Source organism: Carcharodon carcharias, chromosome 4 (genome assembly GCF_017639515.1).
Source record: "Carcharodon carcharias isolate sCarCar2 chromosome 4, sCarCar2.pri, whole genome shotgun sequence".
NCBI lineage: Eukaryota > Metazoa > Chordata > Chondrichthyes > Lamniformes > Lamnidae > Carcharodon > Carcharodon carcharias.
The window spans coordinates 110,957,814-110,985,524 of record NC_054470.1 but is presented as its reverse complement, the minus strand read 5'-3'; the positions used below and the strand labels follow the sequence as shown (position 1 = coordinate 110,985,524).

The 27,711-nt window shown below is 44.5% G+C and overlaps 1 protein-coding gene across 1 annotated transcript in view; it reads right to left on the bottom strand.

Annotated features, from left to right (window-relative positions):
* Window positions 1-27,711, bottom strand: part of svep1 (sushi, von Willebrand factor type A, EGF and pentraxin domain containing 1) — a 232,852-nt gene that overhangs the window by 104,654 nt on the left and 100,487 nt on the right. The window contains exons 10-20 of the mRNA XM_041185318.1: window positions 27,535-27,653; window positions 26,639-26,768; window positions 25,037-25,144; window positions 23,888-24,019; window positions 18,046-18,237; window positions 15,986-16,107; window positions 15,316-15,427; window positions 10,720-10,941; window positions 8,888-9,121; window positions 6,613-6,774; window positions 4,318-4,479 (exon numbers count right to left, since the gene is read on the bottom strand). Of these exons, the coding sequence (XP_041041252.1) occupies window positions 4,318-4,479; window positions 6,613-6,774; window positions 8,888-9,121; window positions 10,720-10,941; window positions 15,316-15,427; window positions 15,986-16,107; window positions 18,046-18,237; window positions 23,888-24,019; window positions 25,037-25,144; window positions 26,639-26,768; window positions 27,535-27,653 (1,695 nt within the window). The remainder of the gene's footprint in view (window positions 1-4,317; window positions 4,480-6,612; window positions 6,775-8,887; window positions 9,122-10,719; window positions 10,942-15,315; window positions 15,428-15,985; window positions 16,108-18,045; window positions 18,238-23,887; window positions 24,020-25,036; window positions 25,145-26,638; window positions 26,769-27,534; window positions 27,654-27,711) is intronic.

Genomic DNA, 27,711 nt, shown 5'->3' with positions numbered 1-27,711 from the left:
ATATTGGCTCAGAAAATCTTGATGTAGAATCAATCTGGGTGGAGCTAAGAAGCAACAAGGGTTGGAAACCATTAGTGGGAGTTGTCTATAGGGCTTCCAAACAGTAGTGGTAAGGTAGGGAAAGGCATTAAACAGGAAATTAGAGGTACATGTAATAAGGGTGCTACAGCGATCATGGGTGACTTTAATCAACATATAGACTGGGGAAACCAAATTAGCAATAATACTGTGGTGCATCAATTCCTGGAATGGTTAGAAGATGGTAAATCCTGAGGGCCTGATAGCATACATTGCAGGGAACTGAAGGAAGTGGCCATGAAATAGTGGGTGCATTGGTTGTCATCGAACTAAATGACCAAGTCCACAGGGAGAAGGGGAGCTTCTTTCATTCCATAACCATTACCCACTGGGGGGGTCGGTGAAAGAGTGGGATTGTGAAGACCATGAGTAAAAATTAAAGTTACACGTTGTTCCAGCAAAGTCCCCTACACATTGTCATTAGCTAGGCGGTTGTCCTGTTCAGTTGTGAAATATAAATACAAGGCATGTTTGGCGACTTTTTGTCATTCATGGGATGTGGGCTTTGCTGGCTGGGCCAGCATTTACTGGGGGTGGTTAGCTGCCTTCTTGAGCTGCTGCAGTCCATGTGGTGTAGGTACACCCACAGTGCTATTAGGGAGGGAGTTCCAGGATTTTGACCCAACGACAGTGAAGGAAGGGTAATATATTTACAGGAAGGTGAGTGACTTGGAGGGGAACTTCTAGGTGGTGGTGTTCCCATCTATTTGCTGCCCTTGGCCTTCTAGACGGTAGTGGTTGTGGGTTTGGAAGGTGCTGTTGAAGGAGCCTTGGTGAATTCCTGCAGTGCATCATGTATTGGTACACTGCTGCTACTGTGCGTCAGTGGTGGAGGGAGTGAATGTGATGCCAATCAAGCGGGCTGTCCTGGACGTTGTCAAGCTTCGAGTGTTGTGAGAGCTGCATTCATCCAGGCAAGTGCGGAGTATTCCATCACACTCCTGACTTGTGCCTTGTAGATGGTGGACAGGCTTTGGGGAATCAGGAACTGAGTTACTCGCTGCAGGATTCCTAGCCTCTGACCTGCTCTTGTAGCCACAGTATTTATATGGCTAGTCCAGTTCAGTTTCTGCTCAATGGTAACCTCCAGGATGTCGATAGTGGGGGATTCAGTGATGGTAATGCCACTGAACGTCAAAGGGCGATGGTTAGATTTATTCTCTCTTGCTGGAAATAGTCATTCAGGCCACACGAGTGCCAGGCACTGTTACTTGCCACTTGTCAGCCCAAGCCTGGATATTGTCCAGGTCTTGCTGCATTTGGACATGAACTGCTTCAGTATCTGAGTCGTCGCAAATGGTGCTAAACATTGGAGATGTTCACTGCTGATTGCACAATCCGACCTCATTATGGAATGAAGATCATTGATGAGGCAGCTGAAGATGGTTGGGCCGAGGGTGCTACCCTGAGGAACTTCTGCAGTGATGTCCTGGAGCTGAGGTGACTGACCTCCAACAATAACAACTATCTTCCTTTGTGCTAGATATGACTCCAAGCAGCAGGAGCCTTGGTGAATTCCTGCAGTGCATCATTTCCCCGATTCCCATTGACTCCAGTTTTGCTAGGGGTCCTTGATGCCACACTCGGTCAAATGCTGCCTTGATGTCGTGGGCAGTCACTCTCACTTCACCTCGGGTGTTGAGCTCTTTTGTCCATGTTTGAACCAAGGCTGTATTGGTGTCGGAGCTGAGTGGCCCTGGCAGAACCCAAACTGGGCGTCTGCAAGCAGGTTATTGTTAAGGAAATGCCACTTGATAGCACCACTGCTGACCCCTTCCATTATTTTACTGATGATCGAGAGTAGACCGATGGGGCAGTAATTGGTTGGGTTGGATTTATCCTGCTTTTTGTGTACAGGTAATACCTGGGCAATTTTCCACATAGCTGGGTAGATGCCAGTGTTGTAGCTGTACTAGGACAGCTTGGCTAGGGGCGTGGCAAGTTCTGGAGTACAAGTATTCAGTATTATTGCTGGAATATTGTCAGGATCCATAGCCTTTGTAGTATCCAATGCCTTCAGTCATTTCTTGATAACACATGGAATGAAATGGATTGGCTGAAGATTGGCATCTGTGATGGTTGGGACCTCTGGTATGCTGAGATGGATCATCCACTTGGCATTTCTGGCTGAAGATTGTAGCAAATGCTTCAGCTTAATCTTCTGCACTAATGTGCTGGGCTCCCCCATCATTAAGGATGGGGATGTTTGTGGAGCCTCCTCCTCCAGTGAGTTGTTTAATTGTCCACCACCATTTATGACTGGATGTAGCAGGACTGCAGAGCTTAGATCTGATCCATTGACTGTGGAATCACTTAGCTCTCTCTATCTCTTGCTGCTTATGTTGTTTGGTATGCAAATAGTCCTGTGTTGTAGCTTCACCAGGTAAACCCCTCATTTTTAGATATGCCTGGTGCTGTTCCTGGCATATCCTCCTGCACTCTTCATTGAACCAGGGTTGATCCCCTGGCTTGATGGTAATGGTAGAGTGGGGGATGTGCCAGGCCATGAGGTTACAGATTGTTTGAGCACAATCCTGCTGCTGCTGCTGATGGCCCACAATGCTTCATGGATGCCCAGACTTGAATTGCTAGACCTGTTCAAAATCTATCCCATTTAGCACGGTGGTAATGCCACACAACACGATGGAGGGTATCCTCAAATGTGAAGGCAGGACTTCATCTCCACAAGGACTGTGCACTGGTCACTCCTACCGATGCTGTCATGGACAGATGCATCTGCATCAGATAGGTTGGTGAGGATGAGGTCAAGTATGTTTTTCCCTCTTGTTGGTTCCCTCACCAACTGCCTTAGACCCAGTCTAGCAGCTGTGTCCTTTAGGACTCGGCCAACTTGGTCAGTCATGGTGCTACCGAAATTGAAGTCTCCCACCCAGAGTACATTCTCTGCCCTTGCCACCCTCAGTGCTTCCTCCAAGTGGTGTTCAACATGGAGAAGCACTGATTCATCAGCTGAGGGAGGGCAGTAGGTGGTAATCAGCTGGAGGCTCCCTTGTCCATGTTTGACCTGATGTCATGAGACTTCATGTGGTCCGGAGTCAATGTTAAAGACTCCCAGGGCAATTCCCTCCCAACTGTATACCACTGTGCTGCCACCTCTACTGGGTCTGTCCTACCAGTGGGACAGGACAGAGCCAGGGATGGTACTGGTGGTGGCTGGGACATTATCTGCAAGATATGATTCTGTGAGGATGACTATGCCAGGCTGTTGCTTGACTAGTCTGTGAGACAGCTCTCCCAATTTTGGCACTAGCCCCCAGATGTTAGTAAGGAGAACTTTGCAGGGCCGACAGGGCTGAATTTGCTGTTGTCGTTTCTTGTGCCTAGGTCGATGTCTGGTTATCCATCTGGTTTAATTCCATTTTTGTGACTTTGTAGCGGTTTGATACAATGAGTGGCTTACTCGGCCATTTCAGAGGGCATTTAAGAGTCAACCACATTGCTGTGGCTCTGGAGTCACATGTAGGCCAGACTGCAGAAGGACAGCAGATTCCCTGCATTTTCCAACAATCGACAATGGTTTGTTGATCATGGTCATCATTAGACTTTTAATTCCAGATTTTTATTGAATTCAAATTCGACCATCTGCTCTGGTGGCATTCGAATCCGGGTTCCCAGAGCATTACCCTGGGTCTGGACTACTCATCTAGTGACAATACCACTCCATCTGTTTTAATATTTAATACTGCTTTAATGTGAAACAAAAAATAAATAAGCATCATCAGCTGGTCAGTATATAAACTGAAATTAGGTTTCCTCCAAGCCTCAGTATATCTGGAATGTTCTTGCAGGCTTGATGTTAATAATAGATAAGGTTTCTGAACAGCACTGCACAGAAGCTTAATGGTCTTCCATTCATCTGTCTGCACTGTTTCAATACTGGCATTCATCCATTTATTTTGAATAAGTTAAAACTTGTGCAAATAAAAAAGGCTGGTAGTTAGCACAAGCATGTTAGGGATTCTGAACAGGTTGAGTACCAGTCCAAATTTTAAGTCAATTTCTTTTGAATCAAGATTGTGTGGATGGTCTGATTTCAATAGACAATCGGCCAATGTTATCACTTGAAAAGTAAAATAACTTAATGTAAAACAAAAAATAAAGGACCGTCACCGGCTAGTCAACATTTAAACTGTCCTTTCACTAGTGATTGGTCTTATTTAACCAACGGAGAAGATTTGAGGTGTTAATCATACATATGCTTTATGACTTCTGATGTACCTCCGCACTCAGAAACTTCAATGGCTCCTCTTTTCACTGTGGTCAAACCATCTGGACATGAAAGGCACCTCTTTGCACGATACGCTGGCTGAAAGGTCCCCAGTGGACAAGATTCACACGTTTCCAGGCCATTTGTAGAGTAAGTTCCAGGCCTGCACTGACCTAGCAAAGCAAGAAAGACAAAAGTCAACACATGGCAACATAGACGGTAGAACAGAAAGCAGGCGGTTTTTATTCCTGTGCAATTTACATTGTGCCTTTCACCACCTCAGCACGTCCCAAAGCACTTTACAGCCAATGAAGGATTTCGAAGTGTGGCCGCTTTTGTGATGTAAAGAAACACCAACTGACGCACAGCAAGATCCCAAGTGCTAGATTATCACAACGCCCAAAATTTGGTTGTCACCAGATAAAGTCGAGGCTCTAATTTGCCTCTTTTACTGCTGTGAAGAGCACAGTTGGAAGTGAGAAGAGGTGCTTCAACTTTGAGGACTGTTTTAAAAGGAATTTAGAAATAAATAAAAAGCATTATGTGTGTGCAGAGAATCGAGATGCGCCTGAACTGTGTGCTTCAATGAGTCCTGAACTTGTTTGATGACAAGTTTCTAATTGCATTCAAGGCTGGGAGTTCAATGCATTTTAAGCCTTTAAGCCTGTTTTTTTTTTAAATGGGGAAAACTAATTTATCAAAATACATGAAGATCACTGAGTTTCATTTATACTGGTGGATTTCTACACACTTCAAGGTGAGGGATGCCATGTTTTTAAACATCTCTCCTTTTGCATAGTAACACACGACCCAAGCACTCCCAGGTTAGGTACAGTGCAATCAGATGGGGAGTAATGTAAAACATGCTCTACTTACTGCCATTGTTAAGATGCAGTTCACTCCCAATGTTAAGGGAGTAGGACTGAAGAGGGCAGGAGTTATCAGCAGGTTCAAACTTTCCCTGCCTCCTTGCAGCACAGGGAATTTTGAAATCATCTACACAACGATAAAGAGGACTCTACAGTCATACAAGCAAAGCCCAGTTTAAATCGCCAGTCCCATGTAGCCAAGGCAATATGTAGCCACGGCAGCCTGGCCAAGGCCAGTGATTGTCAACTTAATGTTTAAAAGGACACATTCAATGAGATCTGGAAAAGGCAGTCCAATTTATTTTTCCTTTATTCTCTCATGGGATGTGGGCATCACTGCCAAGGCCAGCATTTGTTGTCCATCCCTAATTACACTTGAACTGAATGGCATGCCACACCATTTCAGAGTGCTGTTAAAAGTCAACCACATTGCTGTGGGTCTGGAGTCACATGTAGGCCAGACCAGGTAAGGACAGCAGATTTCCTTCCCTAAAAGGACATTAGTGAACCAGATGGCTTTTTATGACAATTGATTCATGGCCACCATTGCCGAGACTGTCACCATTAATTGAATTTAAATTCCACCAGGGAACATGGTGGGATTTAAACCTTTGCCCCCAGAACATTAGCCTTGGCCTCTAGATTGCTGGTGCAGTGACATTACTGCTATACCAGCATCTCTCCACAACCCCTTATGATAGTCAGATGGAGAAAAAGGCTGGCCAGAACCTATTAAAACTAGCCGCTAACATTGCTGTTCTATATATTGCATATATTATATGTTACATCAGGTGATGTAAATACTGCAGTCAATTTAAAAAGGGCTTTCAAAGAGCTAACACAGACATAATGGGTTGAATGGCCTCTTGTGCTGTAGTGATTCTATAATATCACATTCAGCTGCATGCATCTAACAGGGATCTGCTTTTCAAGATTTTATCATCAGCCTCATCTGACTAGAATCTCTGATCATTGGAGCACCATGTGTGCTCACATACATGAGATTTAGGATTGTTCTTGAGTTGCCAACCCTCCACGCTTGTCCTGGAGACTCCAGGAATTGAAAATTAAATTTCCAGGACATTAGTACGAGTAAAGGGAGCTGGGAGAAAGCCAATAGTGGGCATGAAAACAAGTCATTCTCTTTTATTGCTTTAGTTTATCAGTGATGTAAGTGTTGGAGTTGGATAAAGAAAGTCTGTTGGACTGACAGTCAAGCAGGTACTGAAGAGTTTGCTGGCTTTCCAATTAGCATGGGAATGGACATGTTGGGCGACCAATGAATTGAGAGTGGGGTCTGGGCACTTGGAAGGAGGTCACATGGACCTCCAGGATTACACGTGGCCAGAGTTGGCAACTCTGCATCGCTCCTAGTTCCATTTGTACCTATCTTTAAGAGTCTGCGCAAGAAAATATCTGTAAAATTGCACATCTCACCCTTGCATTCATCAGTGCTCCTGCCATGCATATATTCAGTTGAAGTGCCAGGGGGACACATCTTGCATTCCAGCTGTCCCTCTTGATCCTGGTAGGCCCCTATCCAGCAGCTTTCACAAGCGCTGTGTTCCAATGAGTAATATGTTCCCACGGGGCAGTTCACTGTAAAGTTTTGTTTTGCACAGAGCAGGGAGAAACCAAATGGAACAATTAAAAATCAAGTATTCCATTTATTTGACCATGGTTTCAAAAAAAATTGAATGTATATGGCAGTTTTCATGACCACCAGAGAATTTTACAGCCAATGTGATACACTTTGAGGTGTATTTATTTTTGTAATGTAGGAAATGCGGCAGATGATTGATGCACAGTGAGCTCCCAAAAAACAGCAATGTAATAGTGAGCAGATCTTCTAGATGTTGACTGAGGGATAAACATTGCCCTGTACACTAGGGATAATTCATGCAAAAGACAACAATGGAACTTTCCACAGCCAAACATCTTTCCAATAGACATCTTTAATTCATAGGATGTGGATGTCACAGGCAAGGCCATCATTTATTACCCAAGTCTAATTACCCTTGAGAAGGTGGTAGTGAGCTGCCACCTTGAACCGCTGCAGTCCATGTGGTGTAGGTTCACCCACAGTGCTGTTAGGAAGGGAGTTCCAGGATTTTGACCCAGTGATTGTGAAGGAACGGCGATGTGGTTCCAAATCAGAATGGTATGTGACTTGGAAGGGAACTTGTAACTGGTGATGTTCCCATGCATCTGCTGCCCTTGTCCTTCTAAGTGATAGATGGGAAAGGTTGATGTACAAAAGGGACCTGTGTGTCTTTGTTCACCAATCACTGAAAGCAAGCATGCAGGTGCAGCAAGCAGTTAAGAAAACAAATGGTATATTGGCCTTCATTGCGAGAGGACTTGAGTACAGGAGCAAGGATGTCTTACTGCAGCTGTACAGGGCCATGGTGAGACCACACCTGGAGTATTGTGTGCAGTTTTGGTTTCCTTACCTAAGAAAGGATATACTTGCCATAGAGGGAGTGCAATGAAGATTCACCAGACTGATTCCTGGGATGGCAAGATTGTCGTAGGAGGAGAGATTGGGCCTGTATTCACTGCAGTTTAGAAGAATGAGAGGAGATCTTATTGAAACATGTAAAATTCTGATGGACAGACTGGATGCAGGGATGATATTTCCTCTGGCTGGGGGAGTCAAGAACAAATGGGTTTGACCATTTAGGACTGAGATGAGGAAAAACTTCTTCACTCAGAGGGTGGTGACCCTATGGAATTCTCTATCACAGAAGGCTGTAGAGGCCAAGGTCACTGAAGATTTTTATGAAGGAAATAGATAGATTTCTGACTCTGAAAGTGTCAAGGGGTTTGGGGAGAGTGGAGGAGTATGGTGTTGAGATAGAGGATCAGCCATGATTATATTGAATGGTGGAGCAGGTTCAAAGGACCAAATGACCCACTCCTGCTCCTGTTTTCTATGTTTCTTTGTTTCTTTTTAGGTAGTGAAGGTCATGGGTTTGGAAGGTGCTGTCGAAGGAGCCTTGATGAGCTGCTACTTTACATCTTGTAGATGGTACACACTGTGGATGGGTGGTTGAGGCAGTGAATGTTGAGGGTGGTGGTTTGGATGCCAGTCAAGCCTGGATGGTGTCAAGCTCCTTGAATGTCATTGGAGGAGCACTCATCCAGGATCATACTCCTGACCTGTGCCTTGTAGATGGTGGACAGGGTCTGGGGAGTCAGACTGACTGGGATCAGGAATATCTATGGAAACACTGAGTGGAGGTGATCGATCTTAGTTTGGAAATGGTATATAATGGAGGAGGGTAGAGCATTGAAAATGAGGAGAAAGTAATTTGAAAGGGGGTGGAGTTATTTCAAAATGATAGAGAAGAAGATAGAAAAAGAGAAAGAATGATAGAAAGACAGACATCAGGTCATATTGATAATATACATTGTGTTGCTAATAGTATGTTTAGTATATTGTTAAGATACACAGATGAAGGGCATTAGTTAATTAAGTACTTAGAGCACTTATAAAGAGAGACTGCTGGGGCACCTGGGTTGCTAGGTAGGAAGTTGACATATGTACTGCTGAATTCTGTGAATAAACTGATTATCAAGGAAAGTATTAGAGTCTAATTTTATACTTCACCAACTGGCTTGGGATTGTATTAACAGATGTCCAGTAAACGTTCCTTTCCAGCAAGAATACTTCAAATTAATTATAATATTAACCTACCAATGGACTTACCACACATACGTTCCTTCAGCACAGAGCCTGGTCTGCAGAATAAAGCTGTTTTGCTGCTCTCCAGTGACTTGCTGTCTGACTGAATAATCTCAGAGCCAAAGGAGAATTGATAAAGTGGCTCGCTGTCCAATGCCCTCTTCAGCCGCCTTGTAACGCGTTCCAACATGTGAAGGAGTCGTCTTTGATTATCTGATTCCGCTGTGTCATTTTTATCATTTGGCAGTGCTACACTGGCTGGGAATTAGAAAGAAAGGGAAACAAAACAGTGTCACTGTCTGTTTTCATGTGTTGATATACAGATCAATACTCACAAGAACACCCTGAACACGTATAAAGCACCAATTTGGCCTCAATTAGTGTATTGCACCCAGTTTTGGGAGGCATGTGAAGGTGCAAAAAGCATTCACAAGAATGGTTCCGGAGGGTTCCGGAGATGAAGAACTTCAGTTACTAGATAGATTGGAGAAACTCTCCTTGGAGAAAAGAGAGGTGAGATCATATTTTATAGAGGCGTTCAAAATCATGAGGTGGTTTGGACAAAGTAGATAGGGAGAAACTGTTCCCATTGACAGAGGGGTCAAGAACCAAAAGACACTGGCCGGATTCTTCCAGCGCCCCCGCCTGTGACGGGTTCCGCTGCAGTAGGGCCAGCAAGCCATTGAAATCTCAGTTTACATCGGTTGTATCAGATCCCGCCAGCGTGAGGGGCTGGAAAATTCCGGCCACAGATCTAAGGTAATTGGCTAAAGAACCAGAGGTAACATGAGGAAAAATATTTTTGTGCAGCAAGTGATTAGGATCTGGAATATGCTGAGAGAGTGTGGTGGTGGCGGCAGGTCAAATTGTGGCTTTCATAAAAGGGAATTGGAGAATTATCTAAAGAGAAAATAATTTGCAATGCGATGGTGGAAAGAGTGGTTCTAGTGGAGTAGGTCTTTCAGAGACACAGGTACACATGACCTAGTGCTACGTCTCCACCGCTCAACATGTCAATCATCATGATGCTCCGCCTTCCCAGGCCATAGGGAAGCCAATAGACTCATTATACGAATATACAAAATAGGAACAGTAGTAGGCCATTCGGCCCCTAGAGCCTGCTCCGCTATTCAATAAGATCATAGTTGATCGGCTAGTGTTTCGAGTTCTACATTCCCATTTACCCCCAATGACCTTCAATTCCCTTGTCTAACAAGAATCTATCTACTTTTGCCTTAAAAATATTCAGTGACTCCACTTCTACTGCCTTCTGAGGCAGAGAGTTCCAAAAATCGCACAACCCTCAGAAAATAATTCTCCTCATCTCTGTCCTACAAGGGCAACTCCTAGTTTTGGACTCACCCATTCTTTCCAAATCCACCTTTCAATACCATTCAATATCTTATAGACTTCAATCAAATCACCCCTCACTCTTCTAAACTCCAATGGAAACAAGCCCAGTCTGTCTAACCTTTCCTCATAAAACAACCCACTTATTCCAGGTATCAATCTAGTAAACCTCCTCTGAACTGCCTCCATTGCATTTACATCCTTCCTTAAATAAGGAGATCAAAACTGCACACAGTATTCGAAAAGCGCTCTTACCAATGCCCTGTATAACATTCTTACTTCAATCGGATGATTCTTGACCTTCAGTCAAATCGTCTTTTCCTCTCCGAATAAATGAAACTATTCAAAGAAATTGAATACATCTATTTTTTTTTTTTAAATGAGTCTAGTGATTTTTCTCCAGAATTTGTTGGCAGGAGTGGCCCCTGGAGATTAGCCCCATCAATTGGCAGAGACTCCAGGACAATCCTGCATGGTTAACAACCCAAACCATAATGTCCACTTACCGCTGATGTTAAATACTAGGTGGATTTTCTGGTCAGTCTCTGGAATGTTGAAGCTGACTTTCCGGTTATGTTGTCTCTTTGTTTTCAGAGACGCCAGCTTAGGGGTTACAGTTACAGGATTCTGCTTGCTGGACCGTTTCTGTATCCTGGAGGATTTCACTGCGCTGAAAGAGTAGTCTGTTTCACTCAGCGGCTCATAATTATCTCCCCATATTCCTGGTTCTGATGGCAAGAGAATGTATTTCTAATTAGTGTGGATCACTGCTTAATGCTGGGAATAATAGAACATTATTTCTGGTGAGACCGGGGTTAGATCTATTTAGTAACATACGCAACATAGAAAGGAAATTCAATGTGACCAGTTGCAGAAATCATTTTAGGATAGAAAACAGTCTCAGCTTATGTTAACTGAACCTGAACATTAGGCTGATATGGGAACAAGAAGAGGCCATTCAGCCCCTTAAGTCTGTACCACCATTCAATTAGATCATGGCTGATCTGTATCTTAATCTAGTGTTGATTCTGTAACTTTGAATATTCTTAGCAATAAAAATAACAGTTTTGAATTTTTCAACTGACTCCCCCCACCTCCCAACAACATTAGCAGCTTCGGGATTTGGAAGAGAGTTCCAGATTTCCACTACCCCATGTGTGAAGAAGTGCTTCGTGACATCACCCCTGAACAGCCTGGCACCAATGTTAAATCCCTTGTTCTGGACTCCCGATCCCACCCTCCACCCTGACCAGAGGAAAGGGTTTCCCTATATCTATCCTATCAATTTCTTTAACCATCTTAAAGATCTTAATTAAGTCACTTCTTAAATTTTCTATACATTAGGGAACCTTATATATGCAACCTGACCTCATAATTTACCTCCTTTAGCCTCAGTATCATTCTGGTGAATCTGTGTCACACTCCTTCTATGGCTAATATTTTGCTTTTATCCTTCCTGAGATGTTGGTTTCAGAACTCAAATGCAATACTTTACATGGGGTCTAACCAGAGCTTCCGATAACTGCAGAAAATTTCCACTCCTTAGTATTTCCACCTTTTTGAGACAATGGCCAACATCCCATTTGCCTTTTCTTTCTTTTTATTTCCATGTATCAGTCCTATTTCAAGTCGTCCTCCAGGATAGATCGGTTCCTAAGTGGGACAGGTGGAATTGGCAGCTTCCAGGCCCCTTCCTAATACCTCTCTAGAAACCTAAGAGCACAGTCACTAAAGCACATTGGTGGTCCAAGCCCACACTCACCTCAATCCCCACTGGGACAGACTCATCTCCATTTGGTGTCTCCCTCCAACTCCCTACCTGAGGCTGGGAAACTGGGGTGCTGTCTCCCAAACCTTACAACTCCTCCTCCTTCTAAATTAAGACTGGAAAACGGTGCAAAGTACAAACCTGTGCTCGCAAGTAAAGTTTATTTTGTTGGCCTGAGAGCCTGGCCAAAAATTGGCCTCATATGTTTGACTGTGGAACTTGGGCCTGCCATTTACCCCCCAACTTCTCCCCAGTCGCTCACATTCCAATGTGAAAATGAGATCAAAATTCACTTTGACGATGGGATTGACATTTTTTTCAGTGATGTGAAACACCTCTCTGCTCACTGACCTAAAATGTAGCTATTGGAGCAATGCCCTAAATTTAGAATTATCATTGTTGCATACAAATATCTTCATGGCCTCACCCCTCCCTATCACTGTAATCTCCTCCAGCCCTACAACCCTCTGAGATGTCTGTACTCCTCCAATTCTGGCATCATGCACATCTCCAATTTTAATTGTTCCACCATCGGTGGCTATACTTTCAGCTGCCCGAGCCTCAATAGTCCACATGAAAGCTCTCCAACTTCACCTCTCTCTCCTCCTGTAAAACATTTCTCAAACTTACCTCTTTGGTCAAGCTTTTGAACTACTATGTCCTTCTGCCGTCTGGTGTCAAATTTTGATTGGTAGAAGCAATGGGATGTCTCACTTTATTAATGGTGCTATATAAATGCAACTTGTTGTGGCACATTCCGTAGCTTCACAGCTTTTGACACAGAGAGCTTTCTCCTGATCTCTGTCCTGAACCTTTTACATTTAATCTTGTATCTATGTTCCCTCGTATACTTTCCATTTATCTTTCTCACGTGGTGTCGGTGTCACTGGCTAGACCAGCATCTATTGTCCGTCTCTAATTGCCCTTGAGAAGATGGTGAACTGCCTTCTTGAGCTGCTACAGTCCCTGTGGTGTAGGTACAGCCATAGTCTGTTAGGGGGGGGGGGGGGGGGAGTTCCAGGATTTTGACCCAGTGATAGTGAAGGAACGGCGATAGATTTTGAAGTCAGGATGGGTGGTGGATTGGAGGGGGACTGGCAGATGGTGGTACTCCCATGCATCTGCTGTCCTTGTCCTTAAAAGATGGTAGAGGTCATGGGTTTAAAAGATGATGTCAAAGGAGCCTTGGTGAGTTCCTGCAGTGCATCTTGCAGGTGGTACACACTGCTTCCACTGTGCATCGGTGGTGGAGGGAGTGAATGTTTAAGATGGTGGATTGGGTGCCAATCAAACAGGCTGCTTTGTCCTGGATGGTGTCGAGCTCCTCAAGTGCTATTGAAGCTGCGCTCATCCAGGTAAGTGGAGATTATTCCATCACACTCCTGGCTTAGGCCTTACAGATAGTGGACAGGCTTTGGGGATTCTGGGAGTGAGTAACTCTCCCCTATCATTTGAAACATTTTGTTTCCTTATGTGCAGTTTCATCCCTTCATAATTTTAGATCTCTTTTCAAATCACCCGCTGAATAGCTTGATAACTGAATTATAGAGACCTTATATTACAGGGGCAATCCATCAGGCTACAACCAGCTGGTGTCGGTGTTTCAGCCCTTTGCTGTGTACAACTTGCTCTCCTTAAATAAGGATGGGTATACTGGTCTTAGAGGGAGTGCAACCAAAGTTAATTGGACTATTTCTTGGCATGAGGGGATTGTTCAATGAGGAAAGAGTGAGTAGACTGAGCCAGTATTCCCTAAAGTTGAGGAGCATGAGGGGTGATCTAATTGAAAATTATAACGTTCTTAAGGGATTTGACAGGTTAGATGCTGGGAGAATGTTTACCCTGGCTGCAGAATCTAGAACACCAAGTCTCAGGATAAGAGGTTGGCCATTTGAGACCAAGGTAAGGAGAATTTTCTTCACTCAGGGGGTTGTGAACTTTTGGAATTCTCCACCACAGAGACCAGTGGATGCTCAGTCATTTAGAATATTCAAGACCGAGATTGATAGCTGAGGTGAACGCAGAAAATGCTGGAAAATCTCAGCAGGTCTGGCAGCGTCAGTGGAGAGAGAAACAGGAGTTAATGTTTCGAGTCCGTATGACCCTTCTTCAGAGCTAAAGAGAAGTAGAAATAAGTGAACTTTATACTAGGGAGAATTTTTTCCCTGTTGGGCGGGGCAGGCGGGCGCGCAGCCAATCACCGCCCGTGATTGGCTGTGTGCCGCCATTTTACGTGGGCGGGCCAATTAAGGCCCACCCAGCGTGACACGCACCCAGAAGCACTGAGCACTCCCTCTGCGGGTGGCGGGAGAAGGCTGAGTTGGGGCCTGCGCTCTTTCGTGCATGTGCGCAAAAGAACGTGGAAATCTCCCTGAGGCACAGAGCTGCCTCAGGGAAATCAATTTGAGTTTAAAAAATTTTAATAAAGAAAGAAAAAAAAAAATTAGGACATGTCCCCTCATGTGCATGTGTTACATGAGCTGGAACATGCCTGAATTTTAATGAAAGTCTTTATTTCACATATAAATCATTCATGAAATCTCATCCTGCCCATGGATGAGGCTTCATGAAAAATGCGAAGGCCGCCTGGGCTGTTCGCCTGCCCGACAACCTTAAGGTTGGACGGTTAGGTGGTTTAATTAGTTTTCAAATGGTCTTAATAGGCCTTTGACAGTTCGGCAAGCGGGCAGTCAACTCCGGTGTGCGCCCACCGAACTGAAGATCTGAATGACGCGTGCTGACGTCATTGTCCTTTTGTTCATGACATCTTTGTCAATCTGCCCTTTGCCCCCGCCTATCACTGGCCTTCTATCCAGCTTCACCTGTCCCACCCACCTTAAAAAGGTATAAATTTAATCACATTTCTACTCCTCTTTAGCTCTGAAGAAGGGTCATACGGACTCGAAACATCAACTCTGTTTCTCTCTCCACAGATGCTGCCAGACCTGCTGAGCTTTTCCAGCATTTTGTTTTTGTTTCAGATTTCCAGCATTGGAAGGTTTTGCTTCTATCTGAAATGGTTAGCTATTTTGATACTAAAGGAATTAAGGGATATGGGGTTAGAGGAGTTGAGGTAGAAGATTAGTAATGACTTACTGAATGCAGAACAGGCTTGAATGGTCTACTCCTGCTCCTATTTCCTATTTTCCTGTTTCCTTGTCAACTGATATCAATTTCAGACATTGAGCCCAAACTGATGTTTCATCTCCGTTCTCATTTTTCACCCCCAAAACATCCACGGAAAGGAGCCACACGCACAACAACAATCAACCAGCACGTAATGGACAGGGATGCAAGGTGCAGCATTTTAATGGAGCAAAGGCAGACACCATACCTATGATGGCAAAGCCATTATCGTAGTTATAGTTATACTCCAGGCACTGTGCTTTGGGCAATTCCTTCACATTACATTCAACATCGTTATCATCGCTGCACAGGGATGGAACCTAAAGACAATATAAAGAAGGAAAAGGCCAATGAAAATTCATTGCCTCAGACTGATCAAGACTGTGGAAAATGTGTCAGTAACAGTTTTAGTCTCACAGGACCAAAGGGAGCAGTGTACAAGAACGTGAACTAGCTAAACCTTTTCAGTAGGGCCAGTGTTTCCACTTTGGGTGCAATCCAAAAAAAAATGACCTCCTCCAGTCCCACAATCCTCCAAGATACATGAACTCCTGCATTTCTGGCCTCTTGCACATCCCCGATTTTAATCACCCCCACCCTTGGTGGCAGCATCTTCAGCTGTCTAGACCTTACAAACTGGAATCCCCCAGCCTAGCCTAAATCTCTCCGCCTCTCTCTTCCCCTTTAATGTGCTCCTCAAAACCTACCTCGGGTCCTGTCCTGCTACCTTTTTATGAAACTTAGTTTGAAAATCGCTCCTGGGACGTGCCAGGAGAAGTTTTGCTATTTGAAAAGTGCTACATAAACGCACATTGTTATTGATAATTTTCTAACGCTGCGCTCGGAAAGTCTACCTCATTGCGCCGATATGGTTTTACCGTTTCGGCTAAGGCGTTGTCAAAAGTCCTCTCAAAGTTATCCAGTAGAGTGAAGTCATCACATCGATTCACATTGTACTGCACCTCAAATCGCTTGTTGCCGTTATTCCCAAAGCGTTCTGCTGCGGTGAGTCAAAAAGAGAGAATGGGTGTTCAATTAAATACAAAAGGTGCCCCCAACCCCTCCCAATCCTTTATCGCATTGGGAACCTGACGTCGGGTCCATTTCCGGATCCCAACCACGCACATTTCAGTGGCACACCCTCTGGTTTGATTTTACGAGAGGTGCTGATTAGTAGACCGTGAACATGTTGGCCACCCCAAATGGCAGGGCTGGTCGTGGGCCGGCTAATGAGGGAGGCTGGCAGCCTGCTCTTTGGCTGCAGTTGGAGTGCAGCTCGAGTGACTGGAGCACAAGAGGGAACACCGCCAAGAGAGACAGGGGAGGGGGAAAAGGGACCGGAATGATTTTCTTCATCCTCCCCAGTACTCTGTGGTAATGGCAGGCCTCTGCCTGCCCTAGGCCGCAGGCTTCCTGCTGTTTTGATTATTTACCCATCGCGGAAATCTGGAGCCACTTGGTCCTCCTGCTGTGCAGTCACCTCCTGCTGGGCTGGCCGGCCATATACAGAGCAAGGGATTCCATTGCCTCGGGGACAATTAGAATGACGTGGATAAATGCGGCTTAATTACTTCCTCATCTCCTTTAATTGGTTTCCTGCCGATGCCAGGTAAGTAGCCATCAGCGCAGCCCCAGTAAAAACAAGCAGAGGCTAAACATTTTGGGGGACTGGCCTGATGGGTTTTTCACCGCTTACCGAGATGCCCTCCCCCCCGCACCCCCAATCCCAACCCCCCACACCACCCTGACCCACCTCCGAACCTGTCTCCAAGGCATTGGGAAAATTTCCATCAACGTATTTGTTCACGCAAGCAGCTGGGCCACACGGGATAGCGAGATTCCCTATTGGATCTCTCATCTGCAGCGAGCTTGGGGATCTAGATTGGGGTGACACTGCTAATTCTGTGTAAAGATGGGATTTCCCGTTCCCAATCACCAGCCCTCAATTTGTGTCAGGGTTTCGGGGGGTTGGCGGGGGAGGGTGAAAATCTAGCTTGGCTGCGATATCTTCCACAATTAACCAGCCTGGACAAGATCATTATGGACCGGATTTTACACCCGCAGATTTGGCGGGTCGTTTCCCGCCCCTCCCCCCACAATACGAACATAAAAGGCGGTGTGATGACATTAGGTCGGCAAAGCTACATCATCACGGCAGACGTTACAGAAGGCAAGCGAGCGCCAAAATCAGGACCCGCCTGCCGATTTGGAGTGACCAAGTAACAGACTATTGAGCTCATCAAAGCGCCAGTTTGTGTTGCCCACTGTGTTTTTCCGATGTTGGACAGGAAAACGTTTGGGAGAGTGCGGCAGCTATGACGAGGCAGCACATGGATGGGGTGGGGAAGGCCTGCATGTAGTAGCAGAGACCGTAGGTGAAGGTGGCAGCACCTATGTTTTTGCACTTCGTTTATTTACATTTATGAACCTGCCATGAGAAAAACAGAGATTGAGAGTGCAGCGGGTGGCCTTTAAATACGTAGCCATCATTTACTTCCTGTTCACAGCATAACCCCTATCCCACATGACACCCTGGCCTTGACTCCTGATTGGGCGCAGAGCCCTTCCTTCACACCTCTAATTGGCTGCTTTCCCGCTGGGCGGCTACTAATTGGCCGACTGGCATTTGATTGGCTGAGCTGAGACAGCGGGGATGGAAGCAAGCAGACCATGTACTTCCCAATCCGCCTCCCTCGAGCCGCCAAAAAATCCGGCCCACTACCAAAACTCATCCAATGAACAATGGCAGCGTTGAGATGGAATCTGAGTTTGGGATTTGAGATGCTCGCCCCTCCCATTTTGAGATTACAGTCGTCTACTAACAGAGCTGCTGGCATTACTATCCTGCCAATCATTTTGCATTCATTATAAATCTCAAAGGAGTATTTGATCAATAAAAGAAAAGAATCCATTGTCTGCTCTGGCAAATGTCACTTACTGGAGCAATCAGGCCTCATGGATGAGGCAGCTGGAATCCACAGGCCATCATGAGCACAATAATAATTTTCAACTGCTTCGACAGCAAGTCCATATCCATCAAAGCAGTACAGAGTGCAGTTCACACGCAAGTCATCAGCAACACAAGAGAAGCCTCCATTCAGAGGAGTGAAAGGCACTCCGCAAGCAGTATCTATTGAGGAAAATAGGTTCGAGTATCAGTGATTGACCTTCCAGATACCCTGACGTGAATTTTCATTGTTTCCTGGATGGGTGCAGCCCCAGTGACGCTCAAGAAGCTCAACACCATCAGGATTTGATCATAACTGCTGAAGACCACTTGCTACCGGACTTAATATCCATCCACTGCTGATGCACTGTGCCTCCAGTATCCAAAGTCTACAGCACTCATTGCAGCAACTCATTAAGGTTACTTCGATACACCTTCCTCCCCTGTGATCTCTATTGTTAATCCAATCCCAGGCCAGTTGGTGACGTATGAAGCTAGACACTTACTTTTCTTGATAACAGGCTTTTTTTTTCACAGCATGAAACGTTACATACATTTGTTTCCTACCTCCCAAACCGTGTCCCGGCAGTCTCTCTTTATACTCTTTTGTGCATACCAGTAAATTAAAATAATTAACAAATTAACCAAACCGATTAAGCAGATTGACAGCTCCTTAAAAGGGCACCATAACAAAAGACAAAATCTTAAAGGCAATTTACCTAATCAAATTAAAACACTGCTATCAGGGCTGATGGAGCACTCCAGCCCCTGCAATGCTCACCGGTTGTGGAATGCCTCAAACCAGCCAGTGGACACTGCGTGCTCCCTCACCAGAGACACCCAGCTACAAACATAGCTGCAGAAGAGGGGAAGACAGTTGGTCCAGGTGACCCCCTCAACTGCCCGCTGCCTGGACCTTTTGATGACCACCTTGGCCAGGCCCAGGAGCAGGCTAATGAGGAGGTCCTCCTTTCTCCCCCCACCCCCCTCCACACCAGGTGTTCAAAGATCAGGAGCATGGAACTGAAGTGCAACTGAAACTTCAGGAGCAGCCCCTTCAAATAACTATAAAAGGGGCTGTAGCCTTGTGACATCTACATAAGCATTGAACACAGACTCCTCAAAGCTGAAGAAAACACAGGCGACCTTGAACCATCTGAGCCTATGATGTAGAGGACTGCAGCCTGCAACACCCTCCACACTAGGTTCCTGATGGTAAAGGAGAGGGCAGTCCCTCTTTATAAATGCTCGAAATAGTTAAACAAACAATACCTTTCACCTGTGTATCTTAAAATAATTAACATACAATTAATATAATCAACATACCATTAACAGCTGCCATTGAGAAGGACAAAAGCAACAATGCCATAGGAACTCAGTCACCTTCAAGCTACCCTCTAAGTCATACACAATCCTGGATTAGACAGATATTGTCCTTGTGCCATGGTTATTGGGTCAAGATCCTGGAATTCCCAACCTGAAGCCCCTGTGGGAAACATGCCCTGACAAGACAGCAAAACTGGTCCAAGGAGAAGGTTCACCATCTGGATCGCAGGGAAACCGGTGACAGGCGATCAGTGTGGCCTCCCTGACCTTCACCCACATCCCAAGGTGAAGTTAAATAAATTCAAACATCTGAAATATAACTTCTGGCTCTTTCAGATGACAAGGGTAGCATTGGTGAGAAGCGGTCTTACTTGTTTAACTCTATGGAGCAGATCTCAGGTATCAAGACCTGAAGGCACTCTGAAGGGAAGCGGGATGTAAGCTGCCTTCCTCCAGAGGGTTTCGTTCCTCTTCATCTCGTAGCAGATTGAGCCCCAGTTCTGAGTTTAAAACACAACATTGCTGACCCTACAATTGTAGATTGACATTTTTCTGATGGCTGCTCCTAGATTCAGTGCAACACCAAAGCACTGCAAATATCTAAAAAGGTCTATACAGGAACTATAGAATTGCAGAATGGTTACAACAGGGAAGGAAGCCATTTGGCCCTTCATGTCTGTGCTGGCTCTCTGCAAGAGCAACTTAGCTAGTCCCACATCCCCTTGCCTTTTCCCCATATCCTGAAATTTCTTTTCTTCTGTTCGAGTGCTTATCCATTCTCCTTCTGAAAGCCACGATTGAATCTGCCTCCACCACACTCTCAGGCAGTCCCTCACAAATCCTAATCGCTCGCCGCGTGAAAAGATTTTCCTCACGTCGCTGTTGCTTCTTTTGCCAATCACCATAAATTGGTGTCCTGGCTCTTGGTTCCTCTGCCATTGGGAACAATTTCTCTCTATATACTCTGTCTGGACCCCTTATGATTTCAAACACCCTTATCAAATCGCCTCTCAATGTTCTCCCCTCTAAGAACAGCCCCAGCTTCTCCAATTTATCCATGTAACTGAAGTCCCTCATTCCTGCAGCCATTCTCACAACTCTTTTCTGCATCCTCTCCAGAGCCTTCACATCCTCCCTAAAGTCCGGCACCCAGAATTGGACACAATACTTCAGTTGAGGCCAGACCAGTGTTTTGCAAAGGTTCACCATAACTTCCTTGCTTTTCTATGCCCCTGTATATAAAGTCCAGTTTCCCGTATTTTTAATCAAAAAATGCTGGAAAAACTCAGCAGGTCAGGCAGCATCTGTGGAGAGAAACAGAGTAACTTTTCAGGTCAAGTGACTGCTCATCAGAACGTTGTGTTTCAGACTCAATGGCTACTCAGACTCAGGTCAGTCGACCTGTTTATCTCCACAGATGCTGCCTAACCTTCTGGGTTTTATAAACATCTTTGGTTTTTAAGTTCAGATTTACAGTATTTTGTTTTATTGCCGTCTCCCTTTTAAATGCTTTGACACCTTCCACGATCCGTGCGCGTATACCCCCAGATCCCTCTGCTCCTGCACCCCCTTCTGATTTTCCTGCATTTGCTGACTCCACTGCAGCTGATGCAAACCCAGGAAAAAGGCCCTTGAGCGCAAATGCAACAAGGTAAAGTTAAGTATCCATTGCCCATTCAACGGTCGGAACTTTCCGGCCCCTCCTATTGCAGTGGGGCTGGAAAATTCCAGCCATTGAGTCTGAAACACTGTCACAATTTAGTTTAGGGTGAAGTTTAACTTTTTGGCAGGGGTCCACATAGACCAGTGATGGATCAATCGCCCATCGTACAACTTCCTCAATGTTTCCTTTTCATTGATGCACAATGAACAGCCATAAGAACATTAAGAAACAGGAGCAGGTGTAGACCATAATGGCCCTGCGAGGCTGCTCGGACATTCGATAAGATCATAATTGATTTTCTACCTCAATTCCATTTACCTGCCCAACCCCTGTGTCCCTTTGTTTCCCTTAAAGTCCAAAGATCTATTTTTGAATATAACCAAGGACTGAACTTCTACAGTCCCCTGATGTAAAGAATTCCAGAGATTCACATCCCTCTGGTTGAAGAAATTTTCCCTCGCCTCAGTCCAAAATGGCCTATCTATCCTGAGACAATGATCCCTAGTACTGGACTCTCCAGCCAGGGGAAACAGCTTCACAGCAGCTACCCTGTCAAACCCAAGAATTGTATATGTTTCAATGAGATCACCTCTCATTCTTTTAAACATAGAGAGTATACACCGATTCCACTCAATCTCTCCTCATAGGACAACCCTCTCGCTCTAGGAATCAACCTGAAGACAAGTGTATCCTACCTTGGGCCACACAGTACTCCAGGTGTGGCCTCACCAGAGCCCTCTATAATTGCAGTCAGATTTTCTTACACATATACTGCTACCCCATTGCAATAAAGGTTAACATACCATTTGCCTTCCTGGTTACATGTTGTACCTATATATTAATTTCCTATGATTTGTGTACAAGGACCTTTAGATCGATCACTTCTTAAAAAACGATTCTGTTTTTCTATTCTTCCAACCATAGCTTTTAATTTCCCCACATTAATCTCCATCTGTTATCTATTTTCCCATTCACTTAACCTGTCCCTATCCCTTTGTAGCCTTTTCATATTTCATCACAGATTACTATCCCACCTAGCTCTGTGTCAGCAGCAAACTTGAACATATTACAATGTGATCCCCTCATCTAGGTCATTGTTATAGGTTGTAAATAGCTGTGTCCCCCAGCACTGATCCTTTGTGCACCCCTCTAGGTACAACCTGCCAATCAGAAAATGGCTCATTTAATCCTGCTCTCTTTTTCTGTCCATTAACTAATCCCTCAATCCATGTTGATACATCATCATCACTTTGAACCCTAATCCTGTGTAATCTTGAGTATAAAAATAGGGAAGTGTTGTTGCAACTGTACAAGGCATTGGTGAGACCGCACCTGAAGTACTGTGCAGTTTTGGCCCCCTTACTTGAGGAAGGATGTAGTTGCATTGGAGGCGGCTCAGAGGAGGCTCACTAGATTGATTCCAGAGATACGGGGCTTGTCTTATGAGGAGAGATTGAGCAGTTTAGGCCTACACTCGCTAGAGTTTAGAATGATGAGAAGCGATCTAATTGAGGTATATAAGATGCTAAAGGGGATAGACTAAGTAGATGTGGAGCAGATGTTTCCCCTGGTGGGGCATTCTAGAATGAGAGGCCATAGTTTTAGGATAAAGGGTAGTAGATTTAAATCAGAGATGAGGAGGAATTACTTTTTTCAAAGGGTCGTGAATCTGAGGAATTCACTACCTCAGAGTGCAGTGGATGCCGGGACGCTGAATGTATTTAAAGGAGGAGATAGACAGATTTTTAATTAGTAATGGGTTGAAAGATTATGGGGAGAGGGCAAGAAATTGGAGTTGAGGCCAAAATGAGATCAGCCATGATCGTAATGAATGGCGGGGCAGGCTCGAGGGGCTGAATTGCCTACTCCTGCTCCTAGTTCTTATGTTCTTATGTAACAATCGCTTGTGCAGCATCTTACTGAATGCTTCCTGAAAATCCAAATATACTACATCCACCAATTTCCTTTACCTATCCTGCCGGTTACTTCCTTAAAAATCTCTTCGTAGATTTGACAAACAGAATTTCCCTTTCATGAAACCGTGTTGTTTGGCCTAAGCACATCATGATTTTCTGAGTGCCCGGTTACCATGTCCCTAATAACAGATTCTGGCATTTTAATGTCAAGTTAACTGGCCTTTAGTTCCCGATTTTCTCTTTCCCTCCTTTCTTGAAAGCCGCGTTACATTTACTACTTTCCAATCCACAGGGACCACTCTGGAGTCTAGGGAATGAGATCAAGACCAATGCCATCCACTATTTCTGCCACCGCTTCATATAAAACAATGCAGGCCATCAGGACCAGGGGGTTCATCTGCTTTCAGTCCTATTCATTTCTTTTCTCTTTATTAATATTAATTACTTTAATTCCTCCCTCTCATTAGACTCTTGTTTCCCCAACTCCCCAGGTCTATTATTGCCTGTTTTGCAACCCATCCCCAGGTGTCAAAGTCAAACTTCACCCCTTTATTTCTCAAAGTTGTTGAGAATGACTGGAACGTTTAATTGAATCATAGAATCTTACAGCATAGAGTGAGGACATTGGGCCCATCCTGTCTATGCTGGCTCCTTGAAAGAGATATCTAATTAGTCCCACTCCTCTGCTATTTACTCATGGCCCTGCAAATTTCTCCTTTTCAAGTATTTATCCAATTCCCTTTCGATTATTGAACCTTCTCCCACTGCCCTTTCAGGCAGCACATTCCTGATAAAAACAACTTACTGTGTAAAAAAAAATTCTCCTCATTTCAGACTAGCTCCTTTCCCAGCTCTCTTAAACCTGTGCTCTCTGGTTATGCAATTGATATGAATAAAATATTTACTGAACCACAACATCATTTTATACCTCTGATGACAATGTGAATATCACAAGTCCTGTTATTGCCGGAAGGATCTGTCGCAGTGTAACGCACAACTGTCTCTCCACGGGAGAAGAAATCTCCAAGTGAATGTGTCTTCCTAATCTTTACTGGAGCACCTAGGAACAAGGAAGCAGAGAGGTTTGAAAAATAGAGTTACGTGTCTGACTGCTTGTGACAAAGCAACATCTTTGCCAATGGCTGCATTTATCCATCTGTCTTTGGAGTAGGTATTCGTCTTCAGCACCTGGGCAGTAACATGGCAGAGTAAATAACCTATCCCTCATAGAACTCTAGGAGTGCAGGGGCCACTTGAGTTCATTGCGCAAACCAGAAATCTCCTCCTTATTGAAGGGGGAGAGGCAGTTGTGTTTATAATGGGGTGGATTGTCATGAATTCCGTGGCTTCACCCCCCCCACCACCCACTCCATCTCTGTAAACTCCTCCAGCCCTACAACCCTTCAAGATCTCTGCACTCATCCAACCCTGGCCTCTCGTATCTCCCACAATTTCCATTGGTTGGGCAGTGAAGGGAGAGAGCTGATACTCTCATATTCCTAATGAGGACAAGTTAGGAACAGGAGGAAGCCTGTTCTGCCATTCCATGAGACCATGACTGATCTGTGGCCTATCTCCACAGACTCTCCTTTGCTGCTTATCCCTTAACATCTTTGGCTAACAAAAGTATATGAATCCCAGATGATAACTAACAATTGATCTAGCATCAATTCTCATTTGCAGAAGAGAATTCCAAACTTCTACCACCCTTTGTGTGTAGGAGTGTTTCCTAATTTCACTCCTAAAAGGTCTGGCTCTAATTTCCAGACTCTGTCCACTAGTCTTACACTCCCCAACCAGGGTAAGTAAATGGCCCCTCTCTCGCTACCTTATCTGCACCCCTCCTTGATACTGTACCTGGAAACTGAGCGTTCCCCAGAAACACAGAGGACGATTCCCTTCTCCATCACCCACGAGTCACAAATCCTACTTTCATACAGAGAAATAGCTACCATGATACATAGCCACAGGGAGACATCAAACCTAAACTTAAACAATTTAAATTTAAGTTTATTTAGATAGTGAGATTTGGATTTGTGCAAACTGCTTCATAGCTGAAAACTGCAGTTGATAATACCTGAATTATCGGAAAACTGAGGTTCCTCCCACATGGCTTGATAAGTCTCCTCATGTGTCAGGATGGGCAATGGTGAGCGACACCTGTCAATCACAGGGGGTTCAGTATCTAAAGAAATGTAAACAAATCATTCCCTCAGTAAACTCTGTCCTGAATGGTTACTCAAATGTAAATAATGGTTCCACAGGAGTTAGGTAGATTGTACAGCACGCAGACAAAGCTGTTCCAATGAATCCGCTTCTATTGTCCCTTCAGGAAGTTTATTCCAGGTCACATTAACTCACCATGTGAAAAAAGTCTCCACATCTCTGATTCAATAGCATTGCAATACTCTGAAAGTTCCCATTTCAGATACACATTGCCACTGAAACTGCCTGACAGAATGGTCTATCGATTCCCCCGTAACTCTCTTTCTGATCTGTACAAGAGTCAACACAATTTTGAAGTGTACCATAAGTATGTTGTGGACAGTTAAATCTTTTTCTTACTGCTGTTCCCACAGGCATCTGGCTCCATATTCAACTAGGTTAAAGATGCTCTATAAAAACAAGTGTTGTCATTGAGCAACAAGATGTTTGAAATAGCAACTTTCAGAATATTGCAGCGCTTATAGGTCAGATCCCAGTTTCAATGTTTTTTTATTATATATTAGGAAAATAAATGAAGGATCAGGACCTAAAGTCAAGGGCTTTGCCAAGGATTAAATGTATTAGAAACACTGGGGTAGGCAACGTGAAACACTGGCGGTTATACAATGCCAAACTTAGGTTTTAGATTCAGTAGATCTTATGAGGGAGGAGAGACTGAAGGGAGAGAATGTATAAGGTAGGAATCTGAAATACAAGTCTTGATGTAAACAGGAGATCTTGTGGTGTAGTGGTAGCATCCCTACCTCCAGGTCAGAAGCTTCAGGTTCAAGTCCCACTTCAGGACTTGATAGCCATAGGTGGCATGTTCATAACATGGCCAAAAAAGTTGATTATCAGCCTGAAAATTCTTCCAATATGCTTGATGTAGGCAGTAAGAGTGAGAACTGCTGAGAGCAATGTCAAACCACTGCAGTATTTACCAAGCATAATCATGGACCAGTCCAATGGAAGTTCATGGTCACCAACACCTCTTAGGGCATGGGACCTGAAAAGGGAGGAGGATATAAAACCAGTGTGGGTGTAAAGAGGACAGAGAGTGCATATTAGAAGCATTTAAAAAAAAAACAATGGTGCAATGGCAATATTGATTAAAGAGGATAAGACAGGCTATGGTGTGGAGGGATGTTGGACCCCAAAGCTGAGAGAATAACCACCTCCAATGCAGGAGGCTTTAGGAGGGCCTCCAAAAAATACAAATATAAATTAGTGCCTTTGCCACATGACAACTGTGTAATCTTTAAGGCCATGAAGGAGAAAGTAGCCATCATTCCAAGATGCATAATCTTTCAGGATCACCAATACCATAATTATACTTCTGTCCCTTAGCAGAAAACTACTGGACAGCACTTAAATCGCTAAAATTAGAGGAGTGTCAGCTGAGATCACTGTATCACAGCTGTGATTGTTCACAAGTAGTGTTTACTCATCAATAACCTATCCAGTGGCTACTCACCAATAACTTTTATATTTAAGGAGCAATTTGCTTTGTTCCCACTCTTGTCCACTGCTGTATACATGATGCTGATTTCTCCAATTGGGAAAAGGTGAGGTGGAACCACTGCAGGAATGACTTGTAAAGACACCTTATGATGAAGAGGAAAGATTACTGTGAGCGACAACATCCGTAAATTCAACCATGAGTTAACTACGAGAACCCTCCAGCTCTTAAACTAGTGACCATGGAATCTTCCACGCCCAACTAAAAAGGGCAGACAAAGCATTGCATTTAACATTGCGTGTGAAAGATGGCACCTCTGACAGTGCAGCACCCCCTCAGTAATGACAGCCGAGGGTTTGTGCTCAAGTCATCGGCAGTGAGACTTAAACCTGCAATGTTGTGACTCAGGGAGAAGAGTGCGCCCCACTGAGACCCAAATGGTGCGGGTTGGGGAAGCGGGTGCTGGGGGGTGCGGGGAAAGGGTGATAGTGGCATAGTGGTGATGTCACTGAACTAGTAATCTAGAGGCTCAGGCTAATACTGTAGGGGAATAGGTTCAAATCCCACCATGGCACTGGGTAGAATTTGAATTTAATCTGGAATTGAAAGAGAGTCTCAGTAATAGCGACTGTGAAACTATCATCAATTGTCATTAAAAACCCGTCTGGTTCACTAATGTCCTTTAGGGAACGAAATTTGCCGTCCTTACCTGGTCTGGTCCACATGTGACTCCTGACCCACAGCAATGTGGTTGACTCTTAACTTCCCTCTGAAATGGTCTAGCAAGCCACTCAGTTAAGGGCAATTAGGGATGGGTAACAAATGCTGTACTTGCCAGCAATGCCCACATCCCATGAAAGAAAAAAAACACTTAATCTGGATCAATCCTTAAATGGATACTTGGCATGCACCTCATCAGCAGAGTTATCGTTGGCTTCTGGTGTCTGCCAGGTGACATTTGCTGTTTTCTGATGTTCTGAAGTCGCTACCTGGACTTCCTCTGGACAGTGGATTTGGGGAGCCTCAATATCTAATTGATAAAACAGTATGAAAGACAAAATCACCATTTTGTCAACTAAATTAAAACT